Genomic DNA, 19,494 nt, shown 5'->3' with positions numbered 1-19,494 from the left:
GTTTAATCAAGATCAAAATAATTTAAAAACTATTGATTTTGTGGCAGAAAAAAAGAATGCCCATCTTCAAAGACTTTAAAAGATTTCATAAGTCACACTGTATTGCCTTTTTTTTTTTAATCTTTACTGAAATATCAAACTGAATCATTGAAACTTTTAAACATGCAATATTTTAAAATATCAATAGTTTTCAACTTTTCTGTTAACCAACAAGGTCACTTACCATTAACATTAAAAGTATTATCCGACCAGTCACAACCTATCTTTGGAAGTTTGGTGTTGTGGAAGACAGTCTTGGTAAATATACATTGTGCTTGTTTTTGTAGGCAGACATTTATCTTCAGATTTAACATGAATTTCTTTTCTCCTTTTAGGTCATGAATTGAATATCTAAAATAAATAAAAATAATAAATAAAAAAAATCCCTAAAAAATCATAAAAATAGGATACCTGTCAAAATGGCTGCTTTTCAATATATTCCGATGATACAAACACAGCTAGAAATTTGAAAAGACACCTATTTATAAATAAACAGGGAGCTATGCAGTTAAAATGTTGACTGCCATTGTAATAGCACCTAAAATATATAACTATAACAACTACTAATATTTAATTGCATGAATGCATTATTTCCCCCTAATGCTTGAACATATTTTTTTTTACCAAAAGTACTGTTTGAATGGATTTGCTATCAACATGGCTTTTTTTAAATAAAATATCTTCATTGTTTAGATCTCGTATACACAACATTGTATTTTCATACTGGTTTTACTTGTTTTTTATCATGTGACCAAATATTCAATTTTTGTTTATGCAAACAGGTTTTTACCTATAATAAGAAACTACTATTTGCTAAAAAGTTGATAAGTTTACATACAGTATTCAGAAAATAAATGTTGATTAAAATTGTTCATGGAAATATGCATGTTTTTTATGTACTGTAGGAGAGTATATACTTACTCTATCTGAACTGCTTCCATCAATGTCAACATTTTTGTTTCACCTAGAGAAAAAGAAAACAAGAAACATATATTTATTTAGTATACAACGTATTTGCAACAAGGACACATAAAAGAACTTTTTTACATAGGCATTTAGCATGGTTTAAATAAAGTTTGTCTTATGAATCAGGTGGCAACAAGAGGCATCACTTTCACAGTTGACAAACACAGTTACTGTTTTTGAAATATATCTATTGACTAATGCAATAAAAGTCCTCTACAAATATATCTGAGTCCATTGTTTACAAACCTGATGATAGTGCTGTGAGTTAATTCTACCTCATTAATTGACCTACCCCATGTATATTCTCTGAGAGATATCTCTATTTTTCGCCTTTCTATACCAACAGTTAACCTCCAGTTACAACCATCTAACAATGCATAGGCATTAAAAGTTTTGCCTATTTGGTCTATCTCTATACAACAGTTGATTCCAGTACAGTAATCAGGTATATAACAGCTGACTGAGGAGTCAATTGGGGGGAGATCTAACTCTACTGGACAATCTGAAAACACAAATCCTTCACTATCAACATAAAATAAAAGTGAGGCTTCAAAACAATTCAACTTGTAATTTCAAAGATTTCAATCTACCAAAATCAAAGTATGCACCTGGTAGCCATTAAAAATTTGATTACAACCAAAAGAAACACCTTCAAAGCATCATTCCTACAAAGTTGTTTTTTCTTAATTGGCCCTTTATTTTGCATGTAATTTTTATTATCTAGATTCTATAATGAATGTATACAAATGTAGTTGATGTACTCCTAAAATAAATGTAGTTGTAGTACATAATCTGAGAAGGATAAATTACAAGATAAAATATGAGCATAACATAGAAGCATGTTTATATCACCTTTTGTATTCCATCCTTTTTCTGTAAACATTCCACTGTATCTGTCACATGGCTCTGAACTCATGAAGTTTGTTAACCCAAGATCATCTAACAGTTTATTTGCTACTGCAGTCGATAAGGTGTTACCGATTTCCTCTCCATTTGCTGTTAGCCAGGCATCCAAAGATATATCTATAAAAAGAACAGTGTGTGTATGCAATGTTCCTTATAAATCCCTACATTACATCTGCATGAATATCTAATGTTTAAAAAAGAAATCAATAACAAATTATGACCCTCAAGTCCATTTTATACATCAGCATCATATTACACTCAATTCAAGTCAAAACACTTGTCAGCAACAAGGATTTAAAATTGCATTCATTATGGAATTGGAATATTTAGTTTAAACAAAATTTAATTCAAATAAATTGAATTGGATTGGGCAACAGGCCAAGTCTACGTTTGTCCTCTACTCTATTTCTGCAACTTATGTAAAAGTATGGTAATACACATCTTTTTGTTTCTTAAAAATCTGAATCTGAAGACCTGGGCTTCACACATGTACAAGACCCTTTGAATGTGTATCTAATGTTTATATATAAATTACCCTCGTATTTATAATATGCATTAAACTTATTTGTGAATCTGAGGTTAATAGCAAGTCATTTATATCAAAATTTTACCAGAAAAGTTTGAAGGTTAAACTTACTTAACAGTTGACCTTTCATCTCCATATCACAAAGAGGTTGAGGGATCAGTTGTTTATCAAACAACTTAAATGAAGTTCCACATACACTGCCCTCTAAACAAATCTTAAACTCCACATCTACAATGAGTTTTTTCTGTTCCTCCAATCTGTCAATCTTGTATCTGAACAATAAAAAGTCATGTTTTATTTTCAGAGTCAATAAATAGTATTTACAGGTAAATTAATTTACACATTTTTTTAACAACTACCATATAATTTGCAAAAAATAACATGTACTCGCCAAATCCTGATAACTTCTGTGTGACATTACTTGCCAAATATCAATAATTTCTGTATTCGATACATGTACTCTTCAAATCCTTATAATTTCTGTTTAATAATACTCACCGAATCCTAATAACTTCAACTAATCTTTCTTCTTTCACTTCACCTGTAGAAATATATATATATCCTTTATTCATTTTCTACCCAGGATTTTTAACCCTTTGTCATGTTGTGTCGACGAATTATTCTATTTATTTTCTCCCTCTGATCTATTTTTCTAATTCTATGATTTCACTATTTTTTGTTTTCTTTTTTGAACAAACATCTATATAAAAAAAGTCAACTAAACTAGAGGCCCCCAGTAGCCTAACTGAATGGTGCACATAATGCAACTGGCACATTTGGCCATGTGAGTTTTTCAGAAATCAAATCCCAACAAAAGGTTATTAAATAAAAAAGTTAGGAAAACAAAAAAGAATTTATGTTTCGAGAAACAACCAGATGCTCCGCGGGGCGTAGCTTTATACGACCGCAGAGTTCGAACCATGAACAGTTGGGGCAAGTATGGACACAACATTCAAGCTTGATACAGCTCTGAATTTGGATTGTGATTAAATAGTTGACACAACATAGGTTTCTGACACAGAATGAATTTGGTCTAAGAACTTAAACTTAAAAACTTAAAAATTTTAAATTGGACATTTACCTATTATGGTCCAGTATCCAAAATCTAAATACATGGTTAGATTTTACATATCAAAGAACCCCAAGAATTCAATTTTTGATGAAATCAAATAAAGTTCAATTTTGGACCCTTTAGACCTCAATGTGGACCAATTTGATAACCGGACAATATATCAAAAATCTAAATACATGGTTAGATTCAGCATATATATCAAAGGATCCCATATATTCAATTTTTGTTGAAATCAAACAAAGTTTAATTTTGGACCCTGATTTGGACCAACTTGAAAACTGGATCCATAATCAAAAATCTAAGTACATGTTTAGATTCATCATATCAAAGAACCCCAAGAATTCCATTTTTGTTAAAATCAAACAAAGTTTAATTTTGGACACTTTGGACATTAATGTAGACCAATTTGAAAACGGGACCAAAAATTAAGAATGTACATACACAGTTAGAATCTGCATATCAAAGAACCCCAATAGAACCCCAATTATTCAATTTTTGATGAAATCAAACAAAGTTTAATTTTGGAAACTGTTAAGACCAAAACTCCCAAAATCAATCTCAACCTTCCTTTTATGGTCATAAACCTTGTGTTTAAATTTCATAGATTTCTATTTACTTATACTAAAGTTATGGTGTGAAAACCAAGAAAAATGCTTATTTGGGCCCCTTTTTGGCCCCTAATTCCTAAACTGTTGGGACCAAAATTCCCAAAATAAATCCCAACCTTTCTTTTGTGTTCATAAACCTTGTGTTTAAATTTCATAGATTTCTATTTACTTATACTAAAGTTATTGTACGAAAACCAAGAAAAATGCTTATTTGGACCCTTTTTGGCCCCTAATTCCTAAACTGTCTGGACCCAAACTCCCAAAATCAATCCTTACCTTCCTTTTGTGGTCATAAACCTGGTGTTAAAATTTCATAGATTTCTATTTACTTCAACTAAAGTTATAGTGCGAAAACCAATGTGTCTTGGGACGACAATGAGGACGACGACGACGACAACGACAACGACTTCATATCAATATACGAAATTTTTGCGGTTGTATAAAAAAAAAAACATAATTTTCCATACAATACTTTGGAGATCAAACTTGCAACTTATTTTTCCTGTCTTGTAAATATATTATATAATTCTTACCCCAGTTGTAATCAAACAGAGATATTTCAAATGTTAGGGATTCTATTCCAGCTCTGATGACATAATTACAGGTATCAATATACAGGTAAAAGTTCAGGTGTAAATCCAGGTAATCAAAGTCAAAACAGCAATCTACACCTGTACAATAATCAGGTATGTAACAGGAAGCTGGTACTGTGATGGGGGAAGGTGTCATGATTGGACAATCTGAAACATAAGAATTGACACCTGTACAATATTCATCTAGGTTAAAATGGATATATTCATTTTTTGGTAATTTACATGTACCACACCTGAAAAGCCATTTGTTCACCAGCCCAGTAGTCAGCACTTCAGTGTTGACATGAACATCAATTATGTGGTCATTTTTATAAATTTACTGTTTACAAAACTTTGAATTTTTCGAAAAACTAAGGATTTTCTTATCCTAGGAATAGATTACCTTTGCCGTATTTGGCTCAACTTTTTAGAATTTTGGATCCTCAATGCTCTTCAACCTAGTACTTGTTTGGCTTTATAAATAATTTGATATGAGCGTCACTGATGAGTCTTATGTAGACGAAACGCGCGTCTGGCGTACTAAATTATAATCCTGGTACCTTTGATAACTATTTACACCACTGGGTCGATGCCACTGCTGGTGGACGTTTCGTTCGAGGGTATCACCAGCCCAGTAGTCAGCACATCGGTGTTGACATGAATATCAATTATGTGGTCATTTTTATAAATTTACAGTTTACAAAACTTTGAATTTTTCGAAAAACTAAGGATTTTCTTATCCAAGGAATAGATTACCTTAGCCGTTTTTGGCACAACTTTTTTGAATTTTTGATCCTCAATGCTCTTCAACTTCGCACTTGTTTGGCTTTATAAATATTTTGATATGAGCGTCACTGATGAGTCTTATGTAGACGAAACACGTGTCTGGCGTACTAAATTATAATCCTGGTACCTTTGATAACTATTGAGATATGAAATTTTGAGCAAAATATCCCTTTTCCCACAAAATATCCCTTTTCCCACAAAATCACTTTTTTGAGAATTAAGGCCTTTGCATACATCTAATAATTCCATAGTTTTTCCACCTTTTTACTATGATCCTCTGCTCGCTATATTGATACAAATGCTCAGTTACTTTCCAAAAATTGAAAAATGTCCAATATCACTGCACAGAGATTTTTTAAGTTGCCGCCTATTCTTGGATACCTTAATTTGAGGTGCATTAGGATATTGACCCATATGTAAACTTTGAAATATGTGTTACTGTCAGACTACTAGACTTACCATTTTTCCATCCATTTGTTGCTGGACTGTAAGTTGTGTTGCTTCTGTTACAACTTGGTTTCTTCAGTAATATATCCAACCCCAGCTGTTCTATCAATAGTTGTTTGAACTGTGAATTAAGCTGTTGTCCAATGTCTGTTCCAACTCTATCAGCCCAATCAGTCAAAGAAAAATCTGAATAAAAAAGAATGTGTCCATAGTACACGGATGCCCCACTCGCACTAAAATTTTCCATGTTCAGTGGACCGTGAAATTGGGGTCAAAACTTTAATTTGGAATTAAAATTAGAAAGATCATATCATAGGGAACATGTGTACTAAGTTTCAAGTAGATGTGACTTTAACTTCATCAAAAACTACCTTGACCAAAAACTTTAACCTGAACTTCGCACTTTCATTTTCTATGTTCAGTTGACCATGAAATTGGGGTCAAAACTATAATTTGGCATTAAAATTAGAAAGATCATATCATGGGGAACATGTGTACTAAGTTTCAAGTGAATTGGACTTCAACTTCATCAAAAACTACCTTGACCAAAAACTTTAACCTGAAGTGGGACGAACGAACAGACGAACGAACGGACGGACGAACGAACGGACGAACGAACGGAGGCACAGACCAGAAAACATAATGCCCCTCTACTATCGTAGGTGGGGCATAAAAATGAAGAATATTTACTCTACATTCAGACTTGGATCATGGCAAATTCTTTAATGTTTTCAATTGTTATCTTTTGCCAGGAGCAAAATAAACTAGAGGCTCTCAAGAGCCTGTGTCGCTCACCTGTTACTGTATTTACTGATGTCGGCCATATTGGTTGGTAGGCGGGGTCATTAGACACTTTTTTTAAATAGATACCCTAGTAATGATTGTGGCCAAGTTTGGTTAAATTTTGCCCATAGTTTTAGAAAAGAAGATTTTTGTACAAGTTACAAAAATGACGAAAAGTTGTTCAATATTGACTATAAAGGACAATAACTCCTTAAGGGGTTCTCTGATAATTTTGGTTATGTTGACTTATTTGTAGATCTTACTATGCTGAACATTATTGCTGTTACAGTTTATCCCTATCTATTATAGTATTCAAGATAATAACCAAAAACTGCAAAATTTCTTTAAAATTACAAATTTTAGGGCAGCAACCCAACATTGGGTTGTAGGATTCATCTGAAAATTTGTGAGGGGATAGATCTTGTTCTGATGGACATTTAAATTTGAAAGATTTGCCCTAAATGTCTTAGTTTCAAAGATATAAAGCAAAAACTGCGTTTTACCACAATGTTCTAATTTTAGCCATGTCGGCCATTTTGTTTGGTAGGTGGGGTCATCAGACACATTTTTTAAACTATTTACCACAATTATGATTGTGGCCAAGTTAATTTAAATTTGGCCCAGTAGTTTTAGAGAAGAAGATTTTTGTACAAGTTACAAAAAATGACGAAAAAGTTGTTAAAATTGACTATAAAGGGCAATAACTCCTTAAGGGGTTGACTGACAATTTTGGTCATGTTAACTTATTTGTAGGTCTTATTTTGCTGAAAATTATTGCTGTTTACAGTTTATCTCTGCAATAGTATTCAAGATAATAACCAAAAACTGCAAAATTTTCTTAAAATTACCAATTCAGGGGCAGCAACCCAAAAAAAGGTTGTCCGATTCGTCTGAAAATTTCAGGGCAGATAGATCTTGACCTGATCAACAGTTTTACTCCATGTCAGATTTGCTCTAAATGCTTTGGTTTTAAAGATATAAGCCAAAATATACATTTTACCCCTGTGTTCTATTTTTAGCCATAGCGGTCATCTTGATTTGATGGCCAGGTCGTCGGACACATTTTATAAACTAGATACTCCAAGAATGATTGTGGCCAAGGTTTGGTTAAATTTGGCTCAGTAGTTTCAGAGGAGAAGATTTTTGTAAAAGTTTACGGACGACAGACGACGGACGCAGGACGCCGGATGACGGAAGATGGACGCCAAGTGATGAGAAAAGCTCACTTGACCTTTCAGGTCAGGTGAGCTAAAAATGGCAGATTCTGACGCTGTCAATTTGAAGAAATCATTCAAAATATGTTAAAATTTATGGAGATATATTAAAGTTGTTGATACAGTTTTCAATGGAAACTGAAAGGAGTTGAACACTTCTCCTATAGGTGTAATACCACTAAATCATGGTACGTCACATCAGGTTGCATATGAAAGTAGGCCTAAAAAAATATTCCCTTGAATTTGACAGTTGTATAAAATTAACCCTGCATTTCAATGCACTTAAATTTTTCTGAGTCGTAAATATGTATGTTGGATGTCTGAAAGCATCATTCTTTTTTTATTTGATGGTCTTATAAAATATTTTGGAACGTTAAGGTTACATAGTTACCAAAACAGGTAACCAGTAAATAACAGTGTAAAAATGTTCCTTCATCCAAGCATATCTTGGATGTGCAGGATGAAGGTCATTCTTAGAATATGAGCCTGAGGCTCGAAAGTAATGAATTAGCTTTACTTCTCTATGAGGGGTGAAGCTTACATATAATATCTCTGTTTAAAGAAACAAACTATATAACCACCTATAGCTGGCCAGTGACCTTGACCCTAGTATATAAGCACCTGTTCCATAATAACTTGTCATAATTTAAAGCAAGTTTGTGTCGACCAAATATAAAACCCAGTGGAAAAGGGTGGGTCTGACTGATAATCCCTAGGGTGGGAATTAATTACTTTCGAGCCTCAGGCTCATATTCTAAGAATGACCTTCATCCTGCACATCCAAGATATGCTTGGATGAAGGAACATTCTTATTCATATTTCGCCTTCGGTCTCAAGTAATGAATTAGCTTGTTTAAAGTGTAGACACAAACTAAAAACAATTTTTATATAAATGCCAACATTTAATAAAGGATAAAAATCACAAGATCATCCAGTAACTACAACTGAAGAAAAGTGTTTTAGTACTGATATTATTTACTTTCCTGTTATAGAACTTGTAAAAAGTTTTACCATATGTCCAGACAAAACTGTTGCCATAATGTCCTTAATAGAACATCCTGAAGCTAAATGCACTTATGAAGAGGTTCCTCCAAATGAGTTAACCTTAAAACCTCGGATAAAATTAGAACTCTCTCTAACTATCTAAACTTTACGAAAAGACTTAGATGAATTCTCTCACCTATTTTGTACACAAAACATGATAAATCATTGTCTTAATCAACACAAAGTTTTGGTTTATCAAAACCTTTGATCACCTCATTAGGTAAACTAACTAACAGATCTAGTATTTTTCAAAAACTCATGTATATGAAAAAATAAAGTGCCATGTCTCTGAATGAAAGACATAGAATGTAAATCTACAGCTGATAAAGATAGTACTTCAAGGCAGATGTAGTCAAGGCAAATAAAGACACAAGTATAAAAGACAGTTTCAATGTTAAATACTCCAATGAATATTAAGAACTTAAAAAAGATAGCGCTAAATTCATCTCCCAAGTGAAAGAGTATCTAACTCTTCAATTGCAGATTCAGGTTTAAGCAACCTTCCACAAATACATGTAGTAAACAAACAAATTCAGTAAAATCTATTTCTTAAAGGATAAAGTCTGTTTCAACATAGACCAAGAAAAATTCACATTAAACATGCTGAATATGAAAAGCTTGTGTTTTACAAAAATTTCAATAATCCGTGACTAACATCCTTTTTAGATGGTGATAAGGAATTGGTTCTCTAATTGAACACACCAAATAATGAAATTTCTCAAAAAAATATTGATAATGCTTGATTATAGATGCATGGTCTCCAAGATGAAGTGTAAATATATTTTACAAATGATTCTGAAATCTCCTGTTTATATTAAAGTGATTTCTGAGTATAATACACACGTTTTTACCCTACTGCACAATCAACCCTTCAGGTGTTGGTTCACTTTAATTTTTTACAATATACAGTTAAATTAAGTCTCTTCCTGACGGAAAGACATTATCTTCAGTATGTAACATTGTTACTAATTTTTATGCTTAACAGTTTAACTGGCAAATAAATTAAAATTGGTCTTAGCAAAGAAAACCAACTCTGAGCAAGCCAAAAAGGATAATCAAAAGAGCCTTCTGAACTTTATCACTAATAATTTTCTTTATAAATATCCCCAACAATGAAAAAGATGGGAAAATATAAGGTCATAATTCTGATCATGAAAATAAAAACATCTCTGAAAGGAGCTTGTTGGTCAAAAGACAACGAAGTAATTATCTACAGATTGAAAATGAAAACGTAATAACAACAAAACAAATATATCTTCTTTCAATTGACATCCTTTTGAATCTGTAAATTTTTTAGACATATGATAAGCATCAAAAATTTTCTTACCAGGAATATAAAGAGCTGTGATAAAAATGTTCTTTCTTGAACACCAAGCCCAAATAATGAAATATTTGTAGTAAGCATGTTAAGTGACAAAGAGGTTACACCTCCTATTGCATAATAAAAGCTACTGAAATTGTATCTTCTGATTGTATAACTCTCTGTGACTAAAACTTTTTCTCCAGAAGAATATTATAGCCAACAATACTATGAAATCTATATGAAATGAGTGCATACTCTTAAAGAAGCTCCGTCTACCAACAGAAACATTTTCTTCAAATTTGGATCCCAAATCCTTATGTCAAAGGAATCTGGTACAACCCAAAAACTTATTTGGATGGGTCTATAAATCAAATTTTTAATTTCTGATTTTAAATTGTTAAAAAATTTCACCTATTGATGATAATAAACACTGTAACAACTATACAGTGTTTCAACATTATTTCTCGCCATGTTTCTGCAATGTAACATTCCCATGCATGCCACAGATACTGCATTAAAAGCATTCATCACAAGACCAATAAATAATGTAAAACACCTATAATACCGTTACACAATTCTATTTAAAAAGAATTTCCCAAGGGAGATAATTTTACCATTTCTCATCTGTCAGAAAAAACTTAAATAGCTCAGTATCAATAATGAGACAAAGGAAAACAATGTGCTTCCAAGGAATGAGTACCAACTTCTCAAAATTTTTCTGAAGCACAGCTTATCAAGCATTTGCACCACTTCTTCTGTATTCACAATACAATCATCTAAACTCTGATCCATAATAAAATAATCATCAATGTATAAACTATAGCATGTATATACTTCAAGTGACATTATTTCATAAATACATAGACAGGTTTTAAAACCTTAGTAAAAACTCTTGATGCAGAAGCCAATCCAAAACAAAAAAAAAAAAAAAAAACATAAATATCATATCAATGTCTTTTCCACATAAATCAGGAAATTGTGATATAAACATAAATGATACTTAAATATGCATCTGTGAGATCTATAGATGTTAGCTCTATATATATATATATATATATATATATAGATAATTATTCTAAAGAATTACATCTAAACAAAAGATAAATGGTCCTGCTCCAAATGCTGATAAGCCACAAACTTAGTTTGTTTTAATTTTTCAAATAGATACAGGCCTTGAAGACCAATCTTTCTTAGGAACCAAGAAAATATAGGAAATAAACTGATTTTCCATTGATCGATCAACCTTTTAAATAGCTCTCTTAGCTATCAATTTTTGGACTTCTGAAATTAATTCATCCTTATGAAAGGTGAAATGTATTTAATTCAAAAAGGATAAACCTTGTGGTACATCATTAAAAATAATTTTATAACCATTTCTTAATAAATCTAATATCAATAGATCATTAGTAACATTTTCCAAATCATAATATTTAAGTTATCTACTGTATATATAGCAACTGGTTGAGAAATGTGACCTCTTTGAGATTCTCTGTTCCCTTTTTGGAAACGTCTCCCTCTCAATGAAGGGAATTGCCTACTACATGTAGTATAGTCGCCCTGTTGACCAACAGAGCCTCTGCAGTTAAAAAACTGATATTGCCTTTCCCATAACAGCTGGTAGTAAATTAATTGCTAGACCTGGAACCTCTTCCAAGGAATCTATAATTTGCTAAGAATCTTTGTATAAACACTAAGTTTGCTTTTTGCAATCATAACTAGAAATGTGATAAAGCAACTATCACAACAGAATTACAAATAAGTTTTATCATCTAAATATTTCTGAGCATCTCCTATGGGTTTAACCAGAAAACCATGGTAAAACAAACAAATATAATTTTACAATAAAATCCTTGTATTATCAAGATCCAATGGCTCATTCCTACAACAAGAAATAGCAAACTCAACAATAGGGGTGATGATCAACCCCTTAATAAAGTATCTCTGGGTTTCCTGCATCTTTGAAACCACAGAGTGGGCCTGTCTAGGCATTGCCATTTCGATTTTTTAATTATCCTAGACACACTAGGATTGTCACAGTTCTCACAGTGTGATAGTATTGATCAGTATTTCCTCTAAGAACTTTATATATTCCTGATTTTATCAAAATCATGATTAAACTGTTCAACAAACAGGATGAGATAATGGACCATTAATCTCACTAAAAGAAGCCTTAAAGGCTTCTGAAAACCTTAATGCAGGATCAAAAGACGTATCAAATTCAACTCCGGCTGGACTATCATCAGCCATGGCACATACTCCAAAAGGAGGTACATACACCGTATCAATTCAGTAGATAAGATCAAAATTTAGAACTAAATCTTCATTAAAGTAAGCCTCTAATGGCAAAAATTCAAATATAGCAGCAGGTTTCTCTACAAACTCTGCTAGAGTTGAAGGCAGTGAAACTGTCTCAAACCTCATGATTCATACAGGTTCTTTAATACATTAATAATAAATAGTAAATGTATCAATATACATGCCTATCTAAATCTCAACAGCACTTTCGTTAGAAACAATCACAAATCAAGTAGATTTTGAAGTTATACAAGTAACACTAGATTTTAAAACTTACTTTTTACAGGTTCTGTTGCTTTGTCAATTATTTCCAATTGCCATGCCATTATGATCTATTATAAAACTACTAGGTTTATAACTATTTAAGAAGAGGATTTATTCAAAATACCTCTTGTATTCCTATTAAATTTATCATTCTAAACATCTTGCAAAAACAATACATTTGCATAAACAAATTCAGCCATTGTAATACAAAAATGTGTACCTGTGCAGGTAAAACACGTGTAAATTGTGAAAAGTACTCACGACCTTCAGATGAATAGAAATACTTTTAAATATCTACCTGTTTAACAAACAGGAGTATGAATTAAGTAACAAATGTGCTATTAGGCAAAAACTTAATGAATATATAAAATTGTCATACATCGTAGACAATAAAATATTTAATTAATTTCCATGAACACTTGTCATACATCGTAGACAAGAAATTTTTAAATTCATTTCCATCAACAATTGTCATACATCGTAGACAATTGAGGAATTATTATTTGTAAATAACAAAATAACATTAGAACTTGTCGTACATCGTAGACAAGTTAATGTAACTTTAATAACTTTCTGCCAAATTTAAGATAAAAATAAAATAACTAAAAAGAACTTATGTGAAGTGTTCACTTCAACCCTCTAGAAAAATAATGACAAGTTATTATGGAACAGGTGCTTATATACTAGGGTCAAGGTCACTGGCCAGCTATAGGTGGTTATATAGTTTGTTTCTTTAAACAGAGATATTATATGTAAGCTTCACCCCTCATAGAGAAGTAAAGCTAATTCATTACTTGAGACCGAAGGCGAAATATGAATAAGAATTGGGTTGTTTACTTCCGGCGGTGGTTACTTTCTTATATGCAATGAAATGTAGTGTGAAATTTTCACTGTATCACTGGAAAGGATTGAACTTTACACATGCAAAGTATTTCTTTGGTTGAAATAAAGGTAAATACTGTACAATTTTTTTAAAAGTGCCAATTTAACAAAGACTAATAGGGAAAAATCAATGGTGGTATTACACCTATAGCATGATCTCGGTTGGAAGTTCTGATTCACATTACGAATCTGATACAGAAATCATATATTATAAATTTTTCATCATACTTATATTGGTAGTAAAAACATTATAATGGTGCCCTCCAAAAAGAGTTGAATTATATATACAGTCAAAGATTTTGGAGGGTCTGAAAGAGACTGTTTGAGGCAAGTAACTGCTGAAACGAGGTGATCATTGAAGTAGGTTTGACTGTAAATTAAACATCTTGAATGCTAATAACAGAAAATTACTTTTCTTAAAGATTTCAACTTGACCCTTGTCTTGATGACCTTATTATCTTTAATTTATGCCATATATGTTTTTGGCACATAATCAATTAAAAACTTAATCAATTCCATGTAAAATTTGTTACACAGTGCTTTTTTCTGCCTTTTAGTAGCTTATAGATATTCTGTGTACTGCTTTGAAAAGTGACATAAGAAGCTATGCAATTGTAAATACTGTAAATTCAGAAATTATTGCGTGCATTAATTATTGCGATTTTGTCAGTTTAGACTAAAACCTGATTTTGATTTTAAGATTTTGAGAAAAATCCTGTTAAATTCATATAAAATATTTCAAAATGCGAGCTTAAATTATTGCGTTTACATCTTTGTCGCATTTTTTGCAATAATAAAAACCTCGCAATAGTTTTTGAATTTACATGAATAAATTTGTCACACAAAATAGTATACATCAAATATACTTACTTTTCAAGTTAAAGTTTGCATTCATGTCACAAACAGGCTGAGGTATTTCTGTGCCATCAAAAATCTTCACATTAGGTATACAAGATGATTTGAAGCAAGCCTTTGCTGTCATATCTACAATAAATTTCTTCATCTCTGCTGGTTTCTTTATTGTAAGTCTACAAAACAATTACAATCTTACTTTAAGTTAACAAGTCCAAATAAGTATTGTTTTTTAATAACAACTAGAGATACTGTTAGCAAAGCTAGCTTAATGAGACTGTCTCCCCTTGTCTGTGTCTCAATATACAAATTATTGACCTTGACCTTGCACACACCCAATTCCAACCTTAATTCAAGCATCTTTTACTACATTACAGACATTCAAAATTCTAAATTAGACATAACAATGTATATTTCACTATTGAAATGTAAAATTGAAATATGGCAAAGGTTTCATACTATTTTTTATTTGAAATGAGTTTACATCTTCAACCATAGTGCCATATGGCAAATGAATCAATTTTGTCTGTTACTTCAAAGCTATGCATTATATTATCATTATCAAATACATAAATAAGGTCTAATCAATATTTTGCTTCATTTTGAAAAATCACTTTTGCTATTCTCAAGAATACCACATGAACAAGTTTACCCTGAACCATTTTCATGGAAAAATAATTAAAATTGCTTACTCCAACTGGATAATGCCATTGGCAAGAGATATCTTTTCTGTCTTTCCTGTAAAAATAAATAAATAATTCACATGGTGTTTTATGTCTTGGACAAGCAACTTGTTTATGATTGGTTTATGTAGTTTTATGTAAAAATATATCAATAACAGCTGTTACAAATCTTTTATTTACTAATTATTCACATCTTTTCACAAATATTTTAAAGTTGTAATACAAAACTGATTCAAAAATATCCGGGGCCCCATGCTTCTTTTCATTCATGAACAAGTTATGCTATCAATTGCTGTCACATCTACATTTACAGTATGGGCTTTGCTCATTGTTGAATGCTTTGGGTGGCCTATAGTTGTCTCATTGCCAATCATACCACATCTTCTTTTTTATATTTCACAACAGAAGTTTTACTTTAGATATATATTATACTTACCCCATTCATAATTAATAAGTTTGATAGTTTTGTTGATGGTTTACTTTAGATATATATTATACTTACCCCATTCATAATTAATAAGTTTGATAGTTTTGTTGATGGTTTACTTTAGATATATATTATACTTACCCCATTCATAATTAATAAGTTTGATAGTTTTGTTGATGGTTTACTTTAGATATATATTATACTTACCCCATTCATAATTAATAAGTTTGATAGTTTTGTTGATGGTTTACTTTAGATATATATTATACTTACCCCATTCATAATTAATAAGTTTGATAGTTTTGTTGATGGTTTACTTTAGATATATATTATACTTACCCCATTCATAATTAATAAGTTTGATAGTTTTGTTGATGGTTTACTTTAGATATATATTATACTTACCCCATTCATAATTAATAAGTTTGATAGATTTGTTGATGGTGTTGATGCCATAATTAATAGTGTATTCACAAGGGTCGATAAAGATGAATGGGTGTAAGGTCAGGTCAAGATCTGGAATGGTTACACAACATTCTATACCAGTACATGTGCTTGTGTAATGACATGACATCTGATCAGGTAAAGCAGGCATACCTAGACTACCTTTTGGACATTCTGAAAACAAAACAAAACAAATTTAACTTAAAAGAAACTACTTCACATGTTACTTATTAACACAAAGGGATTAAAAACAAGTGTTGAAATGAGGCAAGGAAATTGCAAAGTTGTAAAGCAAAGACAGAATTACAGTATGACTCCTTGAAACTTTTCAGTGAAACAGCCAGCTTAGAAATAGGCATAGTTGCAAAATTAGGATTACTCATAACACAATATGTGTCTTTAGCATGATTGATTGATTATTTGTTGGTGTTTTAACAACCACTTTTCAGCACCACCTTTTGGGCTATTTTCTAGGCTGCCAATTTTTTTGGTAGTGGAAGCCTGAGTGCCTGGAGAAAACCACTGACCTTCGAACTCCTATTCTGTGTTGACTTAGCTTACTAGTGATTACAGTAATAGAACTACTTAGACTACTTGGTCACTGAGGCCATGTCTTTCACATGAAATATTTGCCACTGGACATAAGGCAAACAAAAAATTCATTGCATATCTTTAAGTACAGTATTAATAACATACCATTATTCCATCCCTGGACATTTGGACTGTATGGTTTTTTAAGATGATCACATTTAGGACCATTGAAAAATTCCTCCAGTCCTAGCCTCTTCAATATTAATAGTTTTCCTCCTTCTTTTATCTCTTCAAGTACACTAAGGCCTGTGTCTTTCAACCAACCAGAAATAAATGATGGTAAATCTGAAAATACATTTTTAAAAGATTACTGTTAAAATTCATTGTAACTGCAATTTACGTGTTACCATGTTTGCAAATGACCATCGGTTTATTATTGTTTATACAGTAAGATTTTTTTCAATATGCACCTTTATAAGAATATGTGTCATGTGAATATCGATAAAAATTACCACAATTATATATTTGTACACTTTAATTTAAACTGTAATTGTACTGCTCCTTTTGGCGTCTTGATTAACAAATAATTATATTAGATGTATGTTTCATTATAATATTTTATTCTGATTGGCTAACTGCACATCACGTGTTATTCCATAAGCAGTTGCATTGCTCAATACAACTTTTCACTCATGATAACACGTGCTCCAACAATAAAGTGCACAGGTGAATTAAATAATAAAATATATAAAATTTGTGTTTTCATGATGATTGCTAAAAAATGTAATTATAAGTATTGAATGCTTCTTTTTGTAACTTTATAGGGTTGTAAAAGCGTTGACCGTGTGTACATTTTTAGAATGAAGCGCTTCTGCGCTTCATACAAAATGTTCTTTGGTCAACGCTTTTACACCCCAATAAATTTACAAAAAGAAGCATTCAATTCTTAAATAAAAATTGTTGTTGTTGTTGTTGTGAATAAATAACAAATCCACAGTAGTTATAACCGAAATGTAAGACCAGTTCTGATCATCCTCCTCAGACATTTTCTCTTGTTCATGAAGATGTTAAAATAGCAAACATCCTATAATAGTTTATAGTTTTCTACAAATTATATTACCAGCACTGCAGTCAATAGAAGTAGACACCAGGTCTGGTAAAGCCTCTGATAGTTTTGTGTAGGTAGTATTGAAGTAGTATTTCTGTTTAGAGACTATATCTCTTAATTCTGTCTCACTGATACCATCTCCTATCCCTACAGCTATAATTGTTATGTTCCTGTCACTACATGTAGCTGCTCCTGCTGCTGTATCTCCTCGATTTGATTTCCCATCAGTCAACAGTACAACATAATCTCGAGCATCGTGCCGATCACCTTTCCCAGAAACAAACATTTCCTCACAGGCATACCTCAGTGCATCACCTATGTTTGTATAGCTTCTTTTAATGTAAGATGTTTTCATTATAACAGTAGATATTTCTGTTTTATTGTAACTAAAATTCAGGTCAAAGCGAGTCCTTGATGTATCAGTTCCACCAAACAAGGACATTCCAACACGGATCATATCTTTCCTGATGGCAAGTTTATCAATGGTCTTAGACAAAGCTACCATGGTATCATCAAAATGTTCCTGACCAACACTCCCAGACTCGTCCACCACAAATATTACATCTGATGGCAACACTGATTTACAATCTGTAAAATACAAACATCTTATAAGTTATTAAAGCTTTTCAGCATTTTAGGAGATAATATAAAACTCCATTTACATATTTTAATAGGGTATAACCCTTTCTTGCTTTCTAAAAGAATGGAATCTGTTCTAATACTTCTGAAATAGTACTGTCCAATTTTCCCTTTCTATTCTTTTTTATTTTATATTCTAAATTTACACGTAAAATAAGTCCTGTATAACTGTTCTAAATTTACTTTCTGGATTCTCATATGTAATACATTTGTAAAATTTACATGGTCTCAAATAAAATAAACATTAGAACTTTTTAATTCATTAAAATAAAACCTTTCCTACATAAATTATATATATTCCCAACATTACTTTAATTAACTCAATTTACCTTTCATCCAGTCTAAAAAGTCATCAGAACAAAGGGGAACTTTTTGCTGTTGTAGAAGATGAATTCCATTTTGTGGTATACAGTGCTGATCACTGTCAATTGGTAGACAAATCTTGATCAAAACATCCACAATGAATCCTTTACCATCCGTCATCTTGTCTATAGAATACCTGTAAGCAATATATGAAAACATAAAGGATCTATTCTGTATTTTGTCTAATAAGAGCTTTTCTACGCTGGAGTCATGTTAACCAAACACCATTCAATCAATCAATTTAAAAAGACTTAAGGGGCATCGCAGGTCTAAATCAAGAAAGCAAGAAAGGGTTATACCCTAGTAAAATATGTAAATGGAGTTTTATATTATCTCCTAAAATGCTGAAAAGGTTTAATAACTTATAAGATGTTTGTATTTTACAGATTGTAAATCAGTAAACCGTCAGTGAAGGTTTATATCAGCTTTAACAGCTTACTCAATTTGAACTGGTGCACTTGCTCCTTTCCCAATAGAGATCACATTCTTTTCACCTGTAATAATAAAATAAATTGTTTATAACTATTCTGAGTGAAAAGATTTCAGCAAATAACTATGATTAGAGTAAATATTCCTTCAAACAAGAATGGAATAATAAGACAAGAAATGAGGCTTAGGTACAAGGAGACGCAATGCATTTGTTCTCAGTCTATAAGATTTCCGATATACATGTGCATGTCAAAAGATAAAATCAAAATATTAGGCAATATTAATTATAAACATTAATGTGTCCATAGTAC

General features: G+C 31.5%; 1 protein-coding gene across 1 annotated transcript in view; it reads right to left on the bottom strand.

Annotated features, from left to right (window-relative positions):
• LOC143062603 (uncharacterized) overlaps positions 1–19,494 on the bottom strand; it is a 142,496-nt gene that overhangs the window by 43,621 nt on the left and 79,381 nt on the right. Inside the window, exons 43-57 of the mRNA XM_076234267.1 lie at positions 19,194–19,248; positions 18,721–18,890; positions 17,765–18,340; positions 16,810–16,989; positions 16,075–16,287; positions 15,252–15,297; positions 14,578–14,735; positions 5,935–6,108; positions 4,651–4,857; positions 2,936–2,978; positions 2,549–2,709; positions 1,858–2,028; positions 1,298–1,507; positions 961–1,003; positions 224–390 (exon numbers count right to left, since the gene is read on the bottom strand). Of these exons, the coding sequence (XP_076090382.1) occupies positions 224–390; positions 961–1,003; positions 1,298–1,507; positions 1,858–2,028; positions 2,549–2,709; positions 2,936–2,978; positions 4,651–4,857; positions 5,935–6,108; positions 14,578–14,735; positions 15,252–15,297; positions 16,075–16,287; positions 16,810–16,989; positions 17,765–18,340; positions 18,721–18,890; positions 19,194–19,248 (2,574 nt within the window). The remainder of the gene's footprint in view (positions 1–223; positions 391–960; positions 1,004–1,297; positions 1,508–1,857; positions 2,029–2,548; positions 2,710–2,935; positions 2,979–4,650; positions 4,858–5,934; positions 6,109–14,577; positions 14,736–15,251; positions 15,298–16,074; positions 16,288–16,809; positions 16,990–17,764; positions 18,341–18,720; positions 18,891–19,193; positions 19,249–19,494) is intronic.

The sequence above is a fragment of the Mytilus galloprovincialis genome, chromosome 2, assembly GCF_965363235.1.
Source record: "Mytilus galloprovincialis chromosome 2, xbMytGall1.hap1.1, whole genome shotgun sequence".
In the NCBI taxonomy this organism is placed as follows: domain Eukaryota; kingdom Metazoa; phylum Mollusca; class Bivalvia; order Mytilida; family Mytilidae; genus Mytilus; species Mytilus galloprovincialis.
This window is presented reverse-complemented; position numbering and strand designations above follow the sequence as displayed.